The sequence below is a fragment of the Hoplias malabaricus genome, chromosome 5 (assembly GCF_029633855.1).
Source record: "Hoplias malabaricus isolate fHopMal1 chromosome 5, fHopMal1.hap1, whole genome shotgun sequence".
NCBI classification, from domain to species: Eukaryota; Metazoa; Chordata; class Actinopteri; order Characiformes; family Erythrinidae; genus Hoplias; species Hoplias malabaricus.
Genome location: NC_089804.1, coordinates 10,486,727 through 10,512,818, shown reverse-complemented (window position 1 = coordinate 10,512,818; position 26,092 = coordinate 10,486,727). Strand labels below are relative to the sequence as shown.

The following is a 26,092-nucleotide window of genomic DNA, read 5'->3' as shown; positions in this document are numbered from 1 at the left end:
TGTAAGCGCTTATCCAGTTCAGGGTCGCGGTGGGTCCAGAGCCTACCTGGAATCACTGGGCGCAAGGCGGGAACACACCCTGGAGGGAGCACCAGTCCCTCACAGGGCCACACACAAACTCACACACTCACACCTACGGACACTTTTTGAGTCACCAATCCACCTACCAACGTGTTTTTGGACTGTGGGAGGACTGTGGGATTCCTCCGGAGCACCAGGAGGAAACCCACGCGGACACAGGGAGAACACACTAACTCCTCACAGACAGTCACCCGGAGTGGGAATCGAACCCACAACCTCCAGGTTCCTGGAGCTGTGTAACTGCGACACTACCTGCTGCGCCACCTTGTTTATTTTTTATTATTATTATTATTATTTAATTATTATTATTATTTAGCTGTTTATTTATTTTTTGCCACTAAGCTCAGGTGCTGCCCAAGCTTCTGTTCAGGTAGCTTCTGTGTAATGGTTGGCTAGTCTACAAAACATAGTGTGTTTGTAAATGTGTGTATTGTGACACTGTATTGTGTGGTTTTGAATATCAAGCTGTACAGGAGCTGTGTACAGTGTAATGCATTTTAGCAGAAGCACTCAAAAGTTTCATTACTAGCACTAGCTACTGGTAATTAACCATTCTCCCTAAATGTAATTAGCCTAAAAATAAAAAACCCCAGTGGCTCTGCTCCCCAGCTCATCATGACTAAGTAAGAGATTAAAGAGGTGGGGGGGAAAAAATTGAGACAATTTCAACAGTAGGGACAAACACTAAAAGGGGGGGGGGTAGCAGAAAGAGACGCTAGGTTAGCTATAAGGTGTATGGCCTGAAGTGGCTCTGGAAGGCAGCTGAACTCAGTAACCTGATAAGAGGTCATGTGACTCCATATTGTTTCCTGCCTCCAGTGTAATGGCTGACTAAACGTTGTGATAAATAAATGTTCAATTTGTTTCCCAGTGGTGAAGATGTAATCAAGAGGCATGATTGTCAATCAGAAAATGCAATGGGGACAGAAAACACACAGGTTTGAACGTTTAAAAGAGAAGCTGGTTCAGCTGAGCGGTCAGATGACAGTAGGTCAGCACTAACCTGACATTGTCATGCTTCTGGATGTAGATCTTGTGGAACATCATGTCTTCTTTCTTAGCGTTGATGTCAGCCTTCATCTCCATGGCAACATGCCTTGGCAACACAGACAGCAACAGGCGTTCCTGAAAAGTATGCATGAAAGAGGCAAACAGGGACAGAAAACAGAGGGGAGAGGATGGAAGGCAGGCCAGATAGAAATGGCAAGAGAAAGAGAAAGAGAAAGAAAACTGTAAAATATTCTCTTTGCAATTACATATGCTCATACTGGGGCTACCTATATTTTGGTTTCTTTGAATAATTGTTACACTTTTGTAAAGTCAACATGTTACATGTTATCTAAGGCAAAGGTAATTATGAGAAGGCCTGCATCCTGCAAAAGGATTCCATGTTGAACAGTGATGCTATAAGGAAACAGTTTAGTGCAAATTCTAATTAACACAGTCATATCCTTACAAATGTATTCAGTTAGTACAGTGATGTACGTATGTATAATGTCCAAACTACTTTTATTTTTTAGCTTTTATTTCCAGCTGCTAATAAAGGTAAGTTTCTGTTTCTGTACCAAACAGTACATCATATGGTGTCAGAAACAACTCAAGCAAATATGATAGGGTTTGATGACCTGAATTTACACCAAACACAACCATTTTTTTTCAGCTGTTTCTTATTTTCATGTTATTTAAATAAGCAACTCATATTTCACTTACAAATTCGCAATGCCCTTTTGGCAAATCACTTATATATTTGCAACTCTAGCTAATAGAAGGTATTAGAAATGCTGTAGTGTGTTTCATGTATTAAGAAACAAAAAGGCATTTGCCAAGTTGTCTGTAAAGAAATTGCCACAAAAAAATGGGTCCACTAGTCTTTAAAGCTGGGGAAACATGTGAAAGTAACCAGTATGGCCTCAGGATGGCAAACCTGTTGCTGGTTCTCCCTCTGCAGGTGAAGCCTGGCCTGAATGTAGCCACGTGTCTCCTGGAAGGCCTGTCTTTGAGAGACCTCCGCTGGGTAGTGTGTGCAGATCCCAATGATGTTGGTGCACAGGAAGATCAGCACGTTCGCACTCAGCTAGAGGAGACGGAGAACAGCAGGAGAGTTGGGAGGAAGAGTGGGGGAGGAAGAGAACAGAGTACAGACAGAGACAGAAATGAAGACAGAGAAGGGAGGGAAAAAACAGGGTTAATTCTTATAAGTGGAAGACACAGTGTCTAAGAACAGCTGAGGGCTTCAAATCCATGCTGCATAGAAACCTCCTGGGAATTTGTTTTCTGATTCTCCCGAGATCTACCTCAATGCAGTGTGGGAAAAACAGCTGACTTTTGACCCACAGAGGCCACTTCCTGTAAAGATGGGCTGCAGTTTACAGTCAGAGAGCCAAAGACGGGCTAAATATGGAGCCTGAAGGAAAGCAAGTGCTGTCACTTCCTTTGGGACAGCGACAGAGAGGGGTTAAGAAGAAAAGGGCCGGGTATTACTGTGTTGTATCATAGGGAACAATGTTGCTGTTCTCATCTAATGGGACATGGTTTCATATCTGAAATCACAACATTACAATCATAAAACAACACTGAAAACTTTACAGCACTGAAGAAGTGGTGGCTGAAAATATCTGACATTATTTGCAGAGATTAATTAACTAATGTCTTGTTCCGGTGTGAGAAAATCATTCAGTTGTTACAGGACAGTATGGTGTTGGTGACAAAGAAATTAAAATAATGATTTCCTCTCTTAGCTGATTAACAAGGCCAAATCCCCATTGTTTTGCCTTATGCTCAATCTGTCATCTCTCATTCCAATGTTTGCCTTCGCACCTCTAAAGCACCCACCACCGCCTTTTCAACACCTCAAGCATCATTTAGCTATTCCTCTACTGTTTGGCAAACTGCAGTGTGAAACAATGAACACTGTTTAGAGTGATTCAGCAGAGTATGAATCAGTAATGTATGAGTGTGCTAGAAATGGATTTTGAGGTGTTACGTAGGGTTTGATGCGTGATCGTCGATTAAAACAATGTTATCTTGGTAGTACGCAAGCAGACAATAATGACATTAATGGAAAAAAGATTTTTCTTACATCGTTCAAACATGTAGACCATCTAATATGAAACATCATAATACCACTATCACTGAACATTGGTTTTGAACAATGTATTCATTCGTTTCTTGTTTGAGAGAATAGAAACTAGAACAACATGGATTTGTACATGCTTGTGTATGAAACAAACAAGGTTCATTTTGGGAGGAGCTTTACAGGGAAAATAAACACAGAAATGTCTAGCTAACTGAATACATTTGTACAATAGGTAGGAATGGGTGTTTACTATTATTTTACCTCCCTGCCAGAGGATTGTGACTTAGTTCAAACATGATTCAGAAGTGGGGAAATGTCCTTACAATTTACGGAAATTAAAGCAAATTAAATATATTTTTTTAACATTTTGTGGTGTGACAGTTCATCAATCTGGACATAGTTACCCACAAATATCAATTTTACAGTTACATATCCAAAAAATATTTGACATTTGCAGCAGAAGGCACAACAAAGTCCAAAGTATTTTCATAAAAAGCCTAACAAACCACAAATAATAATAAAAAAATATAAAAAAAGAAATGGATAGAAAACAAAATAACACAAATTGTGATAAAAAAGTGATAAAAGTTGTACATGTGATTTGCTTCACTTCAACACATTGTTTTTCTTGTTCCCTAAAAAAGTCTCTGATAAACCCATTTGGTAAAACATGCTTTTACTTCACATAAAATGAAAAAAGAAAAAAAAAGATACCTTGGTCAACACTAACCCTGCTTAATTTGTTCCTCCCTGTAACTCTTTTAATTAGATCGGATGTTTCAGTGACTAAAAAGTTCATTCACATTATCGAAATTATCTGACAAAATGTTACTAACAAAATGTTAAAGACTAAAATGCAAGTTCAAAGTATACTCCTTTATTCACAAATATATTTGTGTAGATGTCAAGTCCATTAAAAATAGTTCAGGGAATGAATAAAGTAAACAATACATATTTATACTATGTGTAATGTACAAAACAATACCTATAATTAAGTAAATATAATTAAGTATCACTTCTGGGCTTTTCCTAAAAAGAAGTCAGTGATTGTAAATGCACTGAAAGTAATCCTAAGTACTAAAACCCTGTAAAACTGCTTTGTCACTATGTCTATTATTAAAAGATCCACACAAATAAAAATTAACTGAATAACATTGTCCTTTAAACAGATTTGTGATTAATGTTTTTTTTCTTCAGCAATGGATTAGCTATCTTGTATTTTAAATACACTACATGTTCTAATTTGACATTCCGCTGCTGTGAAAGTCAAATTTATCACAAATTCCACTGTGGCTGTATTTTTGGAGTAGGGCTATGACTGGAGGGCACAGCCACACTAAATTAGGAACTGATAATGAGGGAAAAGCAATCGCCCGATTACTCCACTTGCACTTGCAGCCTGCAATGATCAGGGCACTAGGCTAATGTGTCACAGCCATTTCTCAGTTTAATATCATCAGACAAGAGTTAAAAACCACAGTAAAGTAAAAAGTAAAAAAAAAAAAAATCACATTACACAAGGTCAAGCCTTCTGGTTTAAAAGGAAGTAGACAAATGTTGTCAACATAGTTCTAGAGGCCTGCTTCCTATCCTACATTCTGACTGTTGATACGTCCGTGTATATAAGTGCCAAAGCATATTAATTCATTGTGCCACAGCAACACGCCCATAGCCCTATACTTTTAAATATGTATATGTGATTATTACAGTTTTTGTCACATCACAAATTGTTTCCCAGTACAGATTTGAAGAACTGTTATGAAACAGAAAATAACATAGAAAGTTATTTTACCATACACGTGTCTAACCAGCTTTGGCCCCTAAAACAGTTTAAATCTAACAGTAGAGGGGTAGTATTTGTCCACATTCACACTGACCAGAGTGAAACGAATTAGTGTAAACATTTGTCTATCACTGTATAAAAGATGCAGTGAGCTTTTTTTTTTGAGGGTCACACAAGCCCATACTGAGCACTGTTTGGGTCGGTTAGAGCTTATTATTTATTATTATTTATGAGTCTGATTATAAAACACACCTAGTCCATTATACATTGATTTTTAAAACAATGTTCTGGTTACAGAGTTTGTCTAAACAGACCTCCCTGCTTTGGTTGATGTAATTATTTACAAATGAAATAACAGCACTGATACATCAAAAGAGTGACATAACAGAAATAACAACAAGAAGTAAACATTTAGAGTTAAATGGTTATTTTACTTTGGGTTACAGAGTTAGGAAGCAGCTTTTTAGCTCTATGAGTGTGTGTGTAGAGCAGTAGTAGAGTAGGGTAGATCCTGTTGGTCACACTGACATTAGGCAGATGGCTCTGAGCTCTGTTTACATTAGAGTCTCTGTTCAAGCAAGACAGAGCTGATAAAAAGTGAACGCTGGTGTGTGCGTGTTTACAGAGAGAACAGGCATTGTGTGTACGTGTGCATTAGAGTGTGTATGTTGGCGTGTGTTTGGTTTTCACCTTTGAGATGAAAGACCTAGGGTGTATATGCATGTTGTTGGGCGTGTGCACATGTATGGACCGATGACCATTTGCATACTGTGTGTTGGTATTGCGCAGAAATACTGACGACAATACCAAACTGTATGTGATACATTGCAACTGCCGTGTCTGTATGTTTGTCCACTTGTGTTTGTGTATTTCTAATCACAAGCAGACTGTAATTGCTTGCTCTTTTCTCGAAGGAGACGGCAGTAGGTTTACACTGTACACACATTCAGCTGTACCGCAGTTTACACAACACGACACCTCTCATCCACACACAGGATTTATTACTAATAAGCTGGGCAGGAATGGGTGGGAGGAGGACACAAGTGGAACCATCTTTTTCAAAGTGAAAAACTTGCGCAAAAGGCAATTACAGAGATTGTTATTACACAATTATTTGAAGGAACACCCAGCAAAGAAAAAAACATGTTTCCAAATGCTAACATTCTCACAAGTTACTAAACTGACACTAATGATTGCAATATATATTATTTTTTGCATATTTTCTCCATCTTTCTTTGATGAAATATTATGAATACTCAAAAAGTGAATTCAAGATTTAAACATTAGCCACTCAAACAGTTAACAGACTACTTGAGAATCCATACACACACCTGATATTGCTGACTGTGTATTTCTGTATGTGGGGTTGTGTGTTTGAGTAGTATAAGCATAGTTTACAAACCCAAATTTTGGGAAAATTGAGATATTTGCTAAAAGGTATTAAAAACTAGAATTTGTGCCTTGTAAATAAATCTGAACCTTTACTTAACTCAAAAAATAAGAGAAAATGTGTAGAACTATATAACTATTTTGGAAAACCTGGACTATAAGCAGGGGCGGCATGGTGGTGCAGCAGGTAGTGTCGCAGTCACACAGCTCCTGGTACCTGGAGGTTGTAGGTTCAAGTGTCACTCCGGGTGACTGTCTGTGAGGAGTTTGGTGTGTTTCCCCGTGTCTGTGTACACTAAACGCTCAGACTTTGCAAGCAGTGGTTCAGCACTTTGTTCCAAACCTGTGAGAGAACGGTCAAACAGCTTTTTTTTTTAAAATATCTGAATGCTAGACTGCAAAAATAAAAAAAAAAGAAATATGTTTTTCATGATCTAATATTGTGACAAATCTCAGGAAATCCCAAGATATCTTCGTCCTTGAAGGGCCAGCCCGGAAACTACTGTTAAACATGCATGACTTTTAAGAGCTCAGGTGCCACCTCATAAGAAATGATCTTGCTATTGTGACAAATACAGCCACATGGGCTCTGTAATAACTTGGAAAGACAGTGTCACATAAAACAGTATGCCACTAAAATAAGAAATGCAACCTGAAATTCAATTATGCAAAGAGAAAGCCATATGTTAATTTTAGGCAGAAAAGCTGAAGAATTCTCTGGGCCTAAGATAAGATGGTCTGAATTAGATATTAAATATTTAAAGTCCACATTTCAGCTTGTTTTCAGACTAAAAAATGCTAATGATAAAATATCATCTAACCAAATCCTCTCATAGTATAAGAGTGCACCAGTGCCCACAGCTTGGGTGACTTGAATATATGTGAATGTACCATTAGTGTGGAGTCATATATCGGGATTGTAGAGACATCTGCTGCCATCATGCCAACATATTTCCTGGGAAGCCCATAGTTACTTCAGCAAGACAATGCTAAGATTATTTCTTCACATGCTACAACAATGTGACTTCTTAGACACAGAATGCTTCTTGACTAGCATGTCTACAGTTCAGATCTGTCTTCTATGGCAGATCATGAAGAAGATAATCAGAAAAAAACAACTGAATCTCGTATCAACAATAATGGACAAAAATGTCACTTGCCATTCTGCAACAATCTGTATCTTCGGTTCACAAATGATTAAAAAAGTGTAATTAAAAAATAAGGTGAGGTAACACAGTGTTAAACACCCCTCTGTCCCAACTTTTTTGAGCATGTTGCAGGCATAAAATTTTACATTTGTTCTTTTGATCTGAAATATTTTGGATTTCAGACGGGAAATCTACACACGTTCATTCGTTAACAACCTTTTCAAGAGATGAAACCAAATTACAGATTTTTTTTTACAAAAAAACCCAACTTTTCAAAAATGAGCTTTGAACTTTTAGCCTAGATCTATATATTAAAGTCTATATTTTGCAGCCCTAAAATAGATATGATCAGGAAAAACCACATTACAAAACCAAGACCAATCACTTTTGTGGCACAGAACCCATACAAAAGACTAGAAAGACTAGACTGCATGTTATGTTCTGAATATGCCTTTTATTCTGGGTTTTAATTAGCTTCTCCATGTGACATCTGACCATAAGATGACTAATTTTTCCTCCAAAAGCACATCATTAATTCTTCCAGCCTTGTCTGAATGCTCCATATGAATAAATATATATTCAGTCACTTCAGGAATTTTTTGAACACATGGGTATATATATATAATGTTTGACACATTATACGGCAGCAGAGTCACAGGAATCAAATATAGTCAAAAACCATTGGGCAGATATGATCTCCTCAAAAATTGTTCATACAAATCTATGATTGTTTTATGGGTCTTTTCGTGCAAGCTGAAAAATCAGCTTAAAGCACCAGAATTTTCTGCAAACTGGAACATTAAACCTATTGTGACTGGCCAGAGGAATATAACATAACTCCATATGAAGGCACTTATTTATTAAATTAGGCCTTTTTCTAATTATGAATAATGTGGCCTTGCTCCAGCCCTCTTACTGATATTGGATTTGGATGTTTTTATTTTCACCAAATGATTTGAATAGTTCAAATATCATTAAAATCTGGTCTAATTTGCAGTGGTTATTGTATCACACTACAGTGATGAAGCAGGCCATTATCACATAGAACAAAATATGGAAAAACTCTTTAGCATCTGCTTACGACCAGGAATTCACAAAGAAATATCTTTTCTTTCCCACAGTTTTTTAAAATTTGTTTATAGAATAGATTGTACTACTTTGGGTTTTCCAGTTGTTCTTACTATTTTATCTGCACATAATAGAGCCTAATTAATCCACAGGCTGGCAGGCATCAACAGTGCTGATGATGTATAACTGATACACACAATGAAAATAATGGACTTTTTTTGCTTGCTGCATTCACAGTATTTAAAATATTATATAAGATATTTAAAATTTTAAGAACAGCACTTTCTCCTCCTAATGTCTTGTAAGAAGTTACACCTAACCCTAATGATAGCAGTAAGCCTTGCTCTCTCAAGGGCAACACACCAGAATCTGTGTTGTCAGTAAGCACTCATAAAGAATTATGCCCACACATTTATTTGTGTTTTCTGATAAACGATACAGAGGAAACATTTTTTTCTATTAATAAGTAAACAGGTTTTTAAGTATTGTTTGAGAATCTGAATGTAATACTGAGTTTCAAATGTTCCTAATACATTGTCTTGTCAGAAATACACCCATATTGGAATGTATTGTTATGTGGAGATCTCTCAAAACTCTGTTCATTATTAAAATCTTTGTTTTCTTTTTCTTTTTTTTTTACAATTTAATTTCTGTTTTACGAATTTAATTTAAAAAAATCCAAACAATATGCAACAGACATGATTAGTTCAATCTTTACATACATTGAGAAAATTCAGGCTGTGCTGCATAACTTTATTCCATGATTTGAAACAGAAAAGATACAAATTTAAATTTTTAACTCCAATAAGAATTATTGGTTCTAAACAGCGGTGTTTTAAACATAAATTAGTCAAGAACACCAATATCTGACCATGAAACTGGTCAAACTAAGTTGTGTAGTCAGTGATGAGCATTAGCAAAGTAATGAATTGGTTACATGGTAGACAAAGACTGCAATCACATTCGAGTGTTCAGTGCAGTCTGTTCCAGTGAAAGAATCTACGGAGAAAACCACATGAATGTCACAGCCTTTGACCTTGAACTGTGCATTGGTATGTTGCCCAGCAGATTACACACCGCTCCAAAACTGGTCAAAGTGGGTTTTCTTGGTTTATAATGTTTCAGAGAACATAAACATAAATCATGCCTATTTAAAACATATTAATACATATTAACATTCTCTAAAAAACCAAAAACATGTAAATCACACAAAGTAAATTTGCCCTGCATGCGTTAATAATAAGCATATCTGCTCAAGATTTGTGTGCCTACCTGAGGAAATGTTTGACCACCTTGCCAAAGAGTACAAGTCTGCCTAAGACTGTAATTGTGGTGTGTGAATTGCAGTATCTTATCAAGAAGGTTACTCTACTGTACATTTGCAATTTGTCTACTTTACATTAAAAATCACTGAAAAACAGCACTTAATAACTGGGGCATTCATTCACCTTAGCCTTCACCTTTCACCTCTCACTGTCACCACTGTGTCTTTATATGACATTCGCTCACAAATCATCAAAACAATCTTTCTCCAACTCTCTTATGTCCTTTGGAACACTAAATACAAAGTGACACACACACAGACACTGTGAAGGTCTCCTTCCTTAAAAGCCAATGTTTACAGAACACTTCAGCCTTGGCCAGAGATTTCCTGTTAAAGTCAATGAGTAATGAGCAGGATCCATTAAAAAAAAAAAAGCACCACATATCATAAATACTGATGCTAGTTTTCTAAACAGACATTAAGCGTGAACTATGTAACACTTTCTATCAGGAGTCACAGTTAACGGAACAATTAACTCCAGACATTGATTTAATTTGGAAAACAAGTCATTGTTTTAGATATAGACTAATATGCAAATGTTTGGAATTCCACTGGACATTAAAAGCATTATCATGTGATATACAGTAATAATGTACATTACATGATGACATTCACTTTTAGAATATGATATATTTTGGACATATTTATAACAATTAACAATTAATCTTTTACAGATACTTTACAAATACATAATTATAGCCATAATCTAACATTTGTAACTTTTTACAATTTTCACTTTCTTTGACTATTTATGTAAAACCTGCTGCACAGTTGCACAAAAGTAGCATTTTCCCAACTTTTTTTGTGAACAACGTGGTTTTAAATAATTGAAAACACAAGTTTTGAGTCCCACACAAAAATTTAAGCATTAGCTGCTTGTTTGGAAGAAAGATATAAAGTACACTGTTCATACCTTTTTTAATGTAAGAGTATAATATCTGCAGGCTATTTGTATATGTGATGAAAATAAATACAAATAGCTTGACTATTATGAGCTCCATCACTATATAACATCTGCTGTTTGGTTTCTTGTTCACTTTTCTGTCTGCTGCATTCCCAGTGATGCTTCTGTTTATCTACCTGTGTCTGCTCTAGTTATTACATAAAGCCATTATGATCATTGAGGATTATGTCTGGCTTTGGCCTCCTCAATGACGCCACCGCAGAGGACAATATGTCGTGCTTTTGGAAATATTTAAACCTTTAAGAAGTGAGCTGTCAATCTCCCTAACACGCTTAACTTATGCACGATGAGGAAGAACTTTTAATACCAAGTTCATACTGCATGATTTTTAAAGTCATCTGATCGATGTACACTTCACATTAAACAACTTCTTTTCTTATAACAGGGAGTCTTAATAGGGTGTTGTGTTTTCTACAATACGTGACTGATTAGCAACATGGAGTCACAAACTACAACAGGAGGAATCTCCAGTGACTCTGTTCAGTTGCCAAAGCTACACTTTGTTACAAAAACACTACATTTTGTTTCTTCCACAATTTGTAGCAAAAACACATGTAGGAAAAAGAAAAGTACAGGTATATGGGTAACAAATATTCTGTTCTACAGAGTTTTTCAATGATGAAAAAAGAAGGGTCATGAAAATAAACAAAAAATACAACATGTACAAACTCCATGATAATAATCATGATTAAAAATTATTTTTGTCAAATACAGCAAATGATCAGTGTTAAGTATAATTTGTTGATTCTCAATACCAATTTTATACAACACAAAAAAAGAATGACATTAATAATAATGTAATAATAATTAATAATAATTATTATTTAATAATAATTTATTTTGAAACTGTATTGTTAGAATTCATGCAGAAATATTTGCCAAAGCAAATCATTTAAAAACCATTTTATGCCACTTTTGTCAAATTAATATTATACTATAATTCAATTACACCCCTTTAAAAAGCAACACATTTTTGGAAGAACTTTAATTATTAAGAATACTGAGATATTGGAATTAGTGTATGATAAAATGTTTAAGTATCATGAATAAATAAAACTAATAATTGACCTATTGGTCTGTCACAGTTTTTTTTAAAGGTACTACTATTATTAATCTGATCATTTTTAAATAATGCTTTTATCAAAATGAAGATTCAGGATACTCTTCTCGCCTGTGTTTATTCATCTGACCACCATACCAATAATATCGTATATATCACTCAAAAGTCTAAAATGTAGTAGATCGTCTGCGAGTCTGGTGGTCTTCTGTGATGATGAGCTGACAGAACTAAAGTCTCTTGTGATATTAAGTGAATACATAATTTTTATCATCTTTGTGTCACATGCACACATTCACCCCCCCCCCCTCCATTTTTTCTTTTTAGCTCTGGTAGCTTACTCATTTTAACAGCTTAAATTGTTTTGTTGGAACAAAATTTCACATAAATTGTAAACATTTTAAAATGTATCCTTAAAAGGTGCAACAGTATTTTTGAGAAAAAAAAAGAATGTTTTTACGTGGCTGAATATAACTTGTCTGTAAGTTCATATTCATTGCTTGAATTACTACAGAAACTCAATTGTAATTTAAATTATTTAGTTTTGGAGCACTTTCAGTCTGTGTTTAAATTAATGCACTTAGTGCGCGCCAATATTTAGAGTCAGTTCCATCTACAGCAAAAATAAGTCCATGTTACACATCTGTTGAGTGGGAATAAGGTAACATCCTCATCTAAGTTCATGCTTTTCAAAGGTTGGAGGTCTATACGTTTATCTAAAAACCTCCAAATGCCATTTCTGTGCATGAGCTGAGAGAGAAAGCCTAGCTTACTTGACCGAGACCCATTGTTTCTTTACCATTTTACAGACACATGCAAACAGACTGGAGGGCAGCAAATGATGAGAAAACCTCCTCTGAATTTTTTTTTATTTATTTAATTTTTTATAAGAACATTTCAGTGAATGTCACCATTATTTATACTTAATAAAATGAACTGAGTGGTGGCAGAACTACTGACGTTATTTTGCCCAATGGTTCTGAAAACTACATATGAATCTAAAATCATTTTTGTGGCCAAACTCTATAAGTTAAAACCTATGCAAACTAAAAAAGATGAAAAATCACTCCAACTCCAGAGAGAATTTGAGTGGGCAGTGCCTTCGATCAAGACTTTCACTTAGCAGCTCTCTCCCAAGTTCCACACTATGCCTCCAAGTACACCCAACACCTATTTGGTGAGACCAACAATAGTTTCATGCCTTAGATGGCGTATAAACTCTGACCTGAGGATGAGCTGCAATAGAACATTTCCCACTGAGATTCAAGCTAGCTTTATGAAATATTACCACCGTGCTAGAGTGGTTGTCTATTTTTAGCCTGACCACAAATTCAAAACAGGGATAAAGAAATTCTCTGGGCAGAAGTAAGGAAATAATAAATAATGTTATCAGCAAGTGAGACTACAGTCTATAATCTATAGCTTCTCATGAACACTGTGTTTAAACAAATAAGGCTATCACAGCATACATTCAGTCGACATAAAGTTAATCTTAAATATATTAATTCAGCCACAGCTCTAACATTCTGTGACCACATTTACAAGTGGTTTAGACACTTTGCATTTTATCATCATTACATCATTACATTTATTGTAATGATAAATGTATTTAAAGAAAAGCATGTGTGTGCCTTAAAGGCATGCAATATTTAAAGGCATCTAAATCAAATATATATATATATATATATATATATTCATTTGACATAAATGCAGTAACAACAAATCAAATAAAATTACACACACACACACATATATATATATATATATATATATATATATATATATATATCAGTGGCGGATGCTGGTCTTTCAAAGAGGGGAAGCTCAATTTCGGCCTACATCATAAAATGTGTCGGTTTATTTATACGTAAGTTCTACCCTCCGTTCCTTTTCAAGAAAATGATCTGTGACCCTGTCGTACCAACAAGGCGTTTTTTCCAGGGACTTGACTAGTGTCCTCTCAATGGCCAGCAGAGCTAGGCTGCTTAAACGGCCTTGGCCTATGTGAAGTGTGTCCGCCTGTGAGTGCTTTGTGACGGTGGAAGGGCTCAGCAGCACCCGCTGGACAGATACTGCGATATAAGTCAGAAAGAGTGATAGAAGTCAGTCTCCAAACACAAGCAGCTACAAAAACTGACCAGAAATAGAAGCTCAATTTGTCGCTAGTCGTTTTTAACAAAGAAAATGCCGCTAAGAGGTTTAAGAAAGTCTGGTTCAACTCAGAACAGAAAGAAAATTTAATACTCCCACGGATCTCTACACCAAAGGATCTCTGATTCGCTCATTTCGCTGTCAATCAAAAAGGGATTCAGCCTCAGACAGATCATCCAATCATCATGCAGAAGCTGAGTGTCCGGGCCAGCCGAGGCCAGCCCACTGCCCCATAGACCCCCAGAGACGCTGAGCGTCCGATGGGCGGGACAAAGCCCAGGATTTATCCAATGACTCGTCTCGTTTCGCTGAACTTCTCTGCTTCGCTATTGAACTCTGTGGACGCTCAGTGTCCTCACTGTTTAAAGCACCGTCAAGGGAATGCTTCAGAGGAAAGCCATGTCTTTACCAGTGATAAGAAGCCAAATCTGAACAAAAGTTGAGCGCGTTGTAGTGCATATTTATTCACCGACATGTACACACAACAGTATATATTTGATCACTTATTTTTGACATTTTAGGGGAAGCTGAGCTTCCCTTGCAGTCTTAGAGCAATCACCTCTGATATATATATATATACGACTTACGACGTTGATCCGTTCTGACGTCGCATCGTAAATCGATTTTCGGTGTAAGTACATACTGTACGTAAATAACATACAATAAGCACTTATCCTATCCTAACACCCATCCTTTTCGGTCCCGAGCCGCGTAACCGCGTATTCTTCGTATTCTTCCGCCGCGCACAACAAACACGTAGTTCGCGTTACGACGTTTACGACGCAAAAACACTTAAGTTGAAACAAGGCTATATACAGTAAATAGGAGAAACATCGTAACTCGGGACTGACGTAACCCGAGGAATATATATATATATATATATATAACATATAATTTGATATAAATGCAGTAACATAAATCAACATTTTATATACTAAATATGGATGAGGATACAGGCACTTGCTTGTAAACCCAATTTGTTTGCTCTCTATAAAAATATATGCCATGAAGCATGGAGCAGCTGCACATAAACCTAAGATCACCATACTCAATGCAAAGCATGATTTAATAATAATCTTTTTCAGAACACCTCACAGTGAAGCAGCAGTTCCTTCACTAAACTGACTACAATGTGTCACTGATCAAACAAATATGCAGTTTCATACACACAGGATCACAGTGAGGATTTCTCAGGAATTTCTGTGGTAGTTTTTTAAACAAGTAGTGACAGAGATCTGTAAAGAGTAAAGGAAATCAGATGCTGAATCTGATGTCCTATTTAAAGATGAACACCACCCCAGGTGAAACAAAATAAAGGCTGGAGCATGTAGGCCTATACTCAACACAGGCACAGGACTGCCACCTGTTTAAAGTTTCCTAGGAATATTGTTTTCGACCATCTGCTCCAGAAAATCTATTGTGATACCCATGACCCATGAAATTCATTTCAGCCTTCATGTAGTGAGCTACTGGTGCCAACATTTGTTTAGCTAAGGTTTGAAAAGAGAATCAGTAGCCCGATGTTGACAGATTACAAGAGATGTCCCTGGGCTTAAAGCCAGATGTAGTCTGCATCACTGTTTGTGTTCCTAATAGCCTAGAATACAACATACTATCATCATTTATGATTATGACCTCTGTAATGAGCTCACTGAAATTTCTTGCTAGATTATTACATTTTGAGTTATTTGAAGATCATTTCCAGTTCTTAGAAATAAATAAACAATACTCCAACACATCCCAAAGGTACTGCATGGGGCTCCATCACTTCAGAGAACAAAGTTACACTGCTCCACAGCACAGTGCTATGGGTTTCATAATCCTCCAGTCCAAGTTTGGCCCTGAGTATTGTGACCTTAAAGCTGTGGCTATTCTAGAGCAGTTGTTCTTAACCTGGGTGTTGCTATTCTCAAGGGGTTCTCATTGTGTTCCCAGGGGGTCATAAGAGTAGTTCTACCAAATATACAGACGCAAACTTATGTGCAGTCCCCCCCAGAGCAGAGGCAGATGGAGGTGTTGTTTGATGTCAAGACACACATGATTACTTATCCAGTGCAGACCTATCCAGTCATGAGATTATTATATTATATGATCATAATTTTGACTGAATGATGCTCTTTTATATATGACTGAAGGTTTTCTATGTTATAGCCCCAGTAAAACCAGTGTAATACTGAAAGGTGCTTTTTAGTGTAGTATATCCACAAGTCAGTACTGCTGCCAATTCGACTGATACAAAGCTTTTGACTGAACCTGACCTGGATGACACATTGGTTTCTCATAGTTCCATGTTGAAACTGTGTTGAAATGTTTTAAAAGGACAAGGAAATGGATGAATGGATTAGTTCTTTTTAGAACAGGAAGTGGGGAGTTGAGGAAGATGAACAAAGACTAATGGGACACTGTTGCTGTATCAACCCCAGAGTCTAGTTTAATGTAGAGAATATTCCAGGAACATCTGGAAGTCTTTCAAGGCATCTGTCTTCATATGTGTCAATAAAGTAAACTCTCTCTGTCCAGTTAACAAGAGTGTTTCTTTCTTTCTGTATGCAGCTCTGGTTTATTATCTTATCTAAAATATCCAGACATGTAAAGGCGTGCATAGATGCAACTAAAACCTCAAAGTCCAACTATGTACAGGTATTTACTGGTCTATTTTTGATCACATTCAACAAGCAAATAAACCAAATAGCCTCTGGTGTCATATTCTGTTTAAAAAAATTCTAAATCAATTAAAACAGAAAAAGAATATTTTGTTCCAACAGAAAGTGTATGGACAGGGACTAAAGACCTCAGTTATTCATTCCAGGTGCCAAATCAGTTCTGTCATGGATAGTCGGGGAGAAATGTACAGACCAATGTGAAACTGCATTCAATTTAAACTGGGGTTTGGGCTATTCATTAATATAAATCTTTAATGCCAAATTTTGCATAAACAGATCAATTATATATTTTTTTCTTTCATTTCTGCTCTTTTTTTGTGAACAAGGTAATAATAAAAGCTTCAAGCCAAGCTTTCCATTTTTTACTGAAGCAGATGCTAAATTTAGCCACCACTGGCAGAGTCTGAATCATTTTTGTACTGTTCTGAACAGGTAGCTAGCCTGTACATTTCCTTTAAATGAAACAGAGAACATGAAAAATGGCATGCTACAATTAGTATTAGACTTGAATTCATTTTTGTATTTGTTTGTTTGTTTGCAGAAGCACCATAATATTTTCAAGTAATGTATTAAATGTATCTAATGTTCTTAAATATTTTTTAACTGGGACTAGTTTGAAAAATGTATTTTAGTAAAGCTAAACAGTCAACAATGGATTGGCAAATATGCCTTGATTAACAGGTAAAACATGTTTTGTTTTTGACAATGAAACATTTAGCCCAGCCACTGTTAAATCTTTTAATCACGTTTTTTTGCAGAAGAACAGAAAAAATATTAGAAATGTCATTGTATAACACTACTGGGTATTTTTTATTATTTCAGTCTCCAGCCTATGAAAAGACAGGAGAAAAGATGGGGAAAGATGGGAGAGATTCCACTTGCTTTGCTATGATCTGTGGAGAATAGAAGAGAAACCAACAGAACACAACTGTCAGTGGTGCTTTGGATGACATCTTCAATTCTTCACAGAATTTGTGGTCAATATTTTCCCCAGGCTTTGTCCTCCATTCATAATATTTCCCACTCCATCTCCCCCTCCACACAGTCTACCAGACATGGTCTAACAAAGAAGCAAACGTGTCGTTCTCGCTCACAAAAAGAATGCAAAAACAAAAAACCCTGACGTGAACAAAATAGAGGACAAAGGTACAAGGTTGACACTTCCTGATACAGTCCGTTTTACCACTGTTCCTAGTTGTTTAACTTCCACGGCTACAGTAACTGATAGCCCTGTTTAAGGAAACACACTAATAAACAGACTCAGCAATTGTTACTGTTTAAAACTCTGTATTTGCAAAGCAATAAAACAAAAAGAGGAAGCATTTAAACAGTGGCAGTCCCTTCAAGGAATCACTTTTTCTATTTCTATTTCCTGGGACGACAGAAAATTTTGCAGCGTCACTGACCCCCTAGGCTGCTGGCCAGCAGATAAGCTTCTATGAACTGGAATGGAGAGCAAAACAGTAAGCTGAAAGGGAGAGAGAGAGAGAGAGAGAGAGAGAGAGAGAGAGAGAGAGAGAGAGAGAGAGTGGAGAATATGACGCACCACACCCCAAAGACTTCAACTGCTCCCTGTTTATTGTGGTGTAGCTCAATGCTGCCTAAAAAAAGGTTTTCATTGCTTCCACCCTTACAGCTAATGACTTGAGTGGAACATCCATTATACATGTATAAGCAACCGTACACTCAGAGACAAAATGGTGGAAGACAGCGCAGGGCACCTATAAACATAACATAAAACATCTGAATAACAAGAAATGTAAAAAAAAAAAAAGAGAAATCTTAACATTTCTGCAGGGAGCAGTGAATTCTGAGGTGACATATGGTTGGCCTTGTTAGTGTGCAACTGCAGCTGTGTTGGAGCCAGTAATTATTCATCTGTGTGGGCGAAGCAGTAGAACTGAGAAGATCACATTCACCTCATATAGGCAAGGACAACAGAAACTACATTTCCCAGCTTCCCATTTCCAGCACCTGACACAAACTATGGCTACACCATTGCTACAACACCATTACATACTGACATACACCATGTGCCCAAATGTTTATAGACAGCTTTTATAATAATTAAATCCAGATACTCTAAAGTGTGCCCAGTGTGCACACAAGGCTTGCATAATATCTGTAGAAAAGTATTAAATTATAAAATGCTCTGGAGCTGTTGCACATAAGCTTAGGATCACCATGCTCAGTGTCAAGCATGGGGTAAAATAGGGCTACAAAACCCATCACCATTGTGTTGTAAAGCAATGAAACTACATTCTCTAGAGTGTAGAATGATTAATATTGTGATCTAAAACGAATCATCAAACATCAATACCTGATCTTACTAATGTCCAATCAGTATCCAGAACGATAAAGGAAGTTACTGCAGCAAAGAAGGGGATGAAATCTCTGTTAATTCCCCTTTAATTGTAGAGAAAATATTGGACGAGTAAGCTTTCACAAATATTAGCTCAGGAAGTGTAGTGTATGGCTGCCCAAACTCCACCAGCAAAGCATTGTCAATATATTACATACGGCTAGGAAAAATGAATGGTATTTTAACCTGTTCATATTTATTCCATAGAATTTGCTAGCACTTCTGCTTCAGATTTTTATTTGTGTGTGGGACAGAATTGTGCCTGCCACCCTCCTTCAATGCCATCATTCAATGTGTCACTGTTTCCGTTTGACCTTCTGGCAGTGAAGCATAGTCAAGTGCCTCTGAGAATAAGAGAGAAAACCCAGAAAAGTGAAACCAATTCATATAAAAAACTCACTCCCACCGAACACACCAGTGGGTACACAGTTATTTGTGTTGTTAAATTACTTGAACACTGGCTTGAAGGTTTAATGCTATGCAATATTTTCTACAAGCATCCTAACATATATGTTAATGCCTTCCACCAAACCCATAAAGGTCACCGAGATGTTGCTCTGCAGCACGACCCAAACATCTTTGGATTAGAGGTCAGGCATGCAAAATATATTGATTTTCCCTAATGACCTCTGAATGGCTTCAGCCAGAGGTCGATCTGTTGCTCTCTTGCAAAGTGCAAACTAAACAGCAGAGTGTAAAGGTGGGCCATGTGACATAGTAGCAGTGAGTGACTTACATTTGCATCATGGTATTTCCACTATTTGAACATCAAACAACAGCAGTAATAAAATAACATTTGCTATTTAATATTCATCTATTACTATTATTATAACAACAAAATAAAACAATTATGCTGTTCTTCAGCTGGTCTTTTTTTTTTTTTTTGCAAACCACAAAAAGCACCTCAATATTCTTCCTGCTGAGTATAGCTGAAATAATCGACTGATTTGTTGGTGCTAATTTGTTGCAAACTAAAAAAAATTGAAAGAATATTTGCGATATTGTCCACTGTTAATAATTTAGTGATGAATATAAGTGTGGAGAGAATCTTCTCCCTCAGTCTGTGGTTTGGTTTATGACTAATACTTAGGGCATGCTTTAGACTTATGAACACATAATGGCAAAGAAGACAACTGATGTACATGAGGAATAATAAAAATAAGAGAGAGAAAGAGAGAGAGAGAGAGAGAGAGAGAGAGAGAGAGAGAGAGAGAGAGAGAATGGGGGATCTACCATGTGATGCAATCAGAAGCAGTGGTTGAGAGTTTTAGGGGCATGTACACTGTGAACACATTTGCCATCACTAACAAAACAAGAAAAAGGACATGGTAATCCCTCCAGCTTCAAAATAGGACGAGTTGCCTATACTACTGAACATAGAAGTCCTTCACTCATCATTCTGCCACAAAAACTCATCTTTATATATTTCCCAAATAATGTTTTAATACAACATTTCACTGACTTTAAGGTTCCACATGCATAACCCCCACCCACCCACCCACCCCCCTCTCTCTCTCTCTCTCTCTCTCTCTCTCTCTCTCTCTCTCTCTCTCTCTCTCACACACACACACACACACACACACACTCGTGCATGGGACAATGGTGTTAACGTTCTGAAACAAAAGACTAACATTTCTGAGTGAGCTGAGCGAGGGGAGCCCTGAGGGAGGGCGGCGGCTATTGGAAACAGGGGACTATTGTGTGTGTGTGTGTGTGTGTGTGTGTGTGTGTGTGTGTGTGTGTGCGTGTGTGTGTGTGTGGGTGTGTGTGTATTTGTTTGTGCTGTGTGTTTTCTGTGTTAATTGATTCCAGCTGGTGAGAAGACACTGACTCAGAGGTTGACAGGACACAGAAAAGCAGGACAAGCAGAGAGATACATGCATACAAAAGTAGAAAGAGAGAAAGAGGGGAGGTGGGGCATTATTATGAGAGTGGGATATATATATATATATGTTCAGCTAGCATTTAACAAGCCATCAAGTATTACACAGTGCAGTGAATAAGAACCAACTCTCGATTTCAATATAATTTCACAATAATAGTATTTTTCACTGTGTTGAAAAGCAGTCTACAGCTGAAATGGAGGACTGACAAGGTCACTCTATCACAGTTAATCACCAAAGACACCAAGACTAATCTCAGGGTGGGTGACTAGAGAAAAGGAACAGACACACTGACAAACAAAACACTAAGATTAGAGGCAGGCTTTTTGATTTCATCAGTGATACTTTTCAACAGATACTAAGTTGTAGAACGGTAAATTATTAACTCATTTAAAAATGTTTCTTCATTATTTATTCTTAACTGCTAATGCAATCTTTCCACAAGTTTCTCAATCACAGTGTAAATCAAGTAAATATCTTTATTTTTAATTAAGTCCAGTCAACCTAAATTTAAAATGACCTCCTTTAAATCCTCTTTATGAAGCTACTCATACTGAGCATGATACATCAGAAGACTACATTTCATTTTTTGAAATGAACCTTATAACCTATAATCTTTAATTTAGTTCAATGGAGCCCCTCTGAAACCATGTTTCGAATAAACAGTCTATATGTTTGTAGTATAGTCTTTTAAATGAATGATAAATCTACAAGGATTTATCATTCATTCATTCATTCATTATCTGTAACCACTTATCCAATTCAGGGTCGCGGTGGGTCCAGCACCTACCTGGAATCATTGGGCGCAAGGCGGGAATACACCCTGGAGGGGGCGCCAGTCCTTCACAGGGCAACACACACTCACATTCACTCACATACTCACACCTACGGACACTTTTGAGTCGCCAATCCACCTACCAACGTGTGTTTTTGGACTGTGGGAGGAAATCCACACAGACACAGGGAGAACACACCAACTCCTCACAGACAGTCACCCGGAGCGGGAATCGAACCCACAACCTCCAGGTCCCTGGAGCTGTGTGACTGCGACACTACCTGCTGCGCCACCGTGCTGCCCATACATGGTTTTAATTGAACTAAATCAAATGAACTTAATGTTGAGGCTGTCACTCTGAATAGTTGACATGTGACATGCTTTGTTCATAAATTCCACTTTATACACGTTTGATCAGAACACTACAAAAAATGTTTTTCAGTTCCAGTGGTTAAGTGTGGTATATGCTGTACCATGGGATGCAGTGTAAAATGATGTTAGCAGTGTTATAACATCATCCTTTTCATCCTCCATATTGTTCCATCAGTGTTACATTTACAGACATTGCCTGTATCTCTTTTAACTTGTTAATATTTGCCTGCAGAGTCATGGGGACTTGTATATATCAGGGTGTAAATTCTAACGGCATGTAGAACTGGAGATTTCTGTGTGTTACCTTTCCTTGTTATAGTTTATAATAAACATATGATCACATTTAGAAGGTAAAAGGTAGATCAATAAGAGCTAGTTTGCTGATTTGCTTCAGCAGATTAGTGAAGTATGTTTCTTTTATCTAGGTTCACAATTTTTTGACATTTTAAAATGGTATGTTTTGGGGGAACTCTTGGCAAAAAATTATATGTAAGATGTAAATAAGTCACCATTGAAAAGAGGAGAAAGATGTCTGTTTTAGCTGTCTATAAACAGGAAATATTAACAAAGACAGCAGTAGGTGTTTTATATAGAAATGTGTGTAGGCAAATACAGTCCTGCATTCTTCATGTCAATCAGAAGCAAAGAACAGTGTATTTCAGTCATATAACAGCCTGATTTCAGATGTCTCAGGCAAGGGTGTAGAATTAGCATGGACGGAGGTGATGTGTCCTCAGCATCTTCAGCGATTATTGAATTATTGGTTCCCACCAATAATTTGATCCCCTCCAAAAAAAACCCCCCAAAAAACCTTGATCTGTCAACGTCTCATTAACCTAGAAGTGCAGAAAGGGTTATATCACGTTCTCTACCTGAGAGTTAGGGAGAGTTTTAGACCTCTCCCTAACACATATGACCAGTGTGATTGGCTGTGTCTTTCCCTGCTGTCACGTGAGTCCCTGTAGTTTGGTTGTGAGCAGTGCCAAAACTGGAAGGAAAACTTTCCAGTCATAAGCAAGTATTACTCTGCAAGACTCAGTTGCATCGTGGGTGACACACGTGGGTGTCACAAGTGAGTGAGGATGGCAGCAAAAAAGAAGAAGGTGGACATAAGGAGCTATTTTTCACAGAAACGTGTAAGACTCTTAAAGTCAAGTTCGCTAATGAAATTAGTCCATCATAATAACAGCAGGGTAAAATCATCTGTAGCTATGAATAACATGGTTTGGAACTGCACAACAAACTGCCAATTGTTGAGCAAATCTACGCCATTGGTCTCAAGAAACATCCATCAACATGGTCACAGAGGATGGGAATAATGACCAGGTTAAACAAGTTGGTTTAAAAAATATAAACAAATTGAATTACAACTAATCTATGCATTTCAAGGTCAGGTTGTTTACCTGCAATTTGTTCTCAACACCTGAAGAAGCTGAACATCAAAGGAACCAGACCCAGAATTTTCCAGCCTTCTAAGTCAGGACAGGTCTGCTTCTAGTCAAATCCTGACAGTTTTGGCAGCGGCTAGCTTTAAGAGCAACAATGTCTTTGAACATTCAGAAGTATACAGAAACAATCCTCCAAAGACAATGACAAACATATATCTAGAAATTGATGACATTTTCCACAAGCAGATCTGATTGGTCCATTGGATCTAACACTTCACAGGGGATTAAATCCTGGAAAAAATTATGTAAAGCATAGGAAAGTGATGTGCTGTTTTTCCAATTGTACTAGATTGTGTGGTTAATGATTCCAGATATTAAGCAGTAAAGAAGCACTCACAGATCAATCAGGCCGTCTTGTCTCACACCCCATCTGTCTCACAATTTACTCACCCTGAGGGATGACTTATAGAAAATGAGAGTATCTGTGGCTAATAGATACACAAAGGAAGTATAATAGTATTTTGCCATGTTCCAAGATATAGCACCATGACTTATATCACCTATGGACACTTTAGAATAGTCAATCCACCTCCAGGTCCCTCGAGCTGTGTGACTGTTACACTACCTGCTGCGCCACCGTGACGCCTTACATTCACACTATTTATCATAATTCAAATAATGTTTTAAAAGCAACCTAAATGATTACAGCTTAGTACGTTTTTGGTTCAATTTCTGGCAAATGTTTCTGGCAAACAGTACAGTTTTTCTTTACAGTACAGTAAACCTGTTTTGTCTACTAACTAATATTTCTTTTGTCTACTAACTGAGTTGGTACATAAACTCTGTGCAGTGGTTCAGTTCAACACATTAAGACAATGATCTCAGTGTCAAAATTTGATACAGTGCTTTCCTTTCTACAGTGTAGTGATCGACCAATATGGGTTTTTTGATGGCCGATACCGATGCCGATTTTTGGACATCAGTAGTGGCCGATGGCCGATATGTAAAGCCGTTATTCCCATTACTCAGGCAGTGAATAAACTAGAGACATTATCATGATTTATTTTTACAGAAAACCCTTCAAATTTGTAAAAGAAACCATTTAGAGTTCCTGAAATATATATGAAGTGGTCAAAAGCTTATGAAAACCACAAAAAAATGTAGGCACTTGTCTTATTTTTGAAAAAAAAAAAAATGTTAGTGACTATAAACTGAAGAGTTCATGAGTCCCATTACTTTTTTCTTTTTAAAATTGTGTCTCCAGGGGTCTATTTTCACAATCTAAAATTTGGAGTTGATACCTCCTACTGATTTGAAGTTATGTTATTCAAGCTGCAGCAGACAGTGGACAGTAGCCTCTCCAAGTGTCTCTTTAGACCCCAAGCTCTCCATAAGGAAAATGATTACTTTTACTGCAAAAATACAGTGTACATATCTTGTCTAGACCTAATGTCAACATTCTTAGTGTTTTTCTTTACTTTCTATGAGAAACTCGTCTCCTGTCCCTCACCAAGTGGCCATTTACCCCTCACCAAACAGTAAAAACCCTTAGTTATGCTGTGTTTTATTATGATGTACTGAGTTTATTTCTGATGTTTACCCTTGTTTCTCACTGAGGTGAGAGCTGCACTCTGATTGGCTGTAGAGCAAGGCAACCTTCCCCACACCCCCTGCTGTATTTAAATGTCCTCAGTGGGGGGAATGTAACTAGTAAAAGACATCTAAGCTTTGAAACATGTTTATTGACTTGATTATTGTTTGTGGAGCTTGTGTCTGCCAAATAGAACTGTTTGAGACTCTCTCCGGCGCCGGAGAGACATGGAAAAATCTGAAAATCTGTACTGTCACTAATATTTCTTCATAACAATTTCCAATAACAGCAAAAATACCTATTTATCGAGTGGAATAATATATAAAATGATATTAATGAATATCAGTGACTTTAAACTTTAATTTGGTACATTAACTGTCAACTTTGGACCTGTAGTACTTGGGATATACTGACATAACAATGAGTGATTTTTTTATAGGCACCGCTGACCAATGAGCAATATTAGAGGCTAAATAATGCTGGGTTTGTAGGTTACAACTATCAACTCAGTCGTTTATGATGCAGATTATTGAGTGTAGGTTACAAAGAGCAGCCAGTAACAAATAGTGAGAGCTGAAGAAGAGAAAATAACTCATACCGTTTTCTCTGATGAGATGGCATGCAGTTACAGGTTGGAGGCTTGTACTCCTGTACTTGTGCTCAATGATGTCTCTCTGTAAGATGGCAAAATGGATGCAAATGGGCGCTCTAACAGCCAGAATGACGGCGCTGCCCACAGCACTGCCTGTATGCATTGTGTAAATATCGGCCTCTTGCGCTAATATGTCGGCCGATGCCGATTTTATAAAAAATACCAAAAATCGGCCGATATATTGGTCGATCACTACTACAGTGTGTAGATTTATGCATAATAACCCATAATGTTAAATGGAAAGGCATGGTGTGAAGGCATTTGTAATCGTTCTTGCAATTTTTATGTACTTCAATTGGTCATAGTACTTGGCATTACTCTAGATAGGTGGCTACAGACAATGACTGACTGACTGACTTATTAAA

General features: G+C 37.1%; 1 protein-coding gene across 2 annotated transcripts in view; it reads right to left on the bottom strand.

The window, feature by feature from the left end:
- The window catches only part of adcy6a (adenylate cyclase 6a), a 61,961-nt gene that overhangs the window by 23,588 nt on the left and 12,281 nt on the right, over positions 1-26,092 (bottom strand). For both annotated transcript variants that reach the window (XM_066670215.1, XM_066670216.1), the window contains exons 4-5: positions 2,006-2,155; positions 1,085-1,206 (exon numbers count right to left, since the gene is read on the bottom strand). In XM_066670215.1, coding sequence (XP_066526312.1) covers positions 1,085-1,206; positions 2,006-2,155 — 272 coding nt within the window. The remainder of the gene's footprint in view (positions 1-1,084; positions 1,207-2,005; positions 2,156-26,092) is intronic.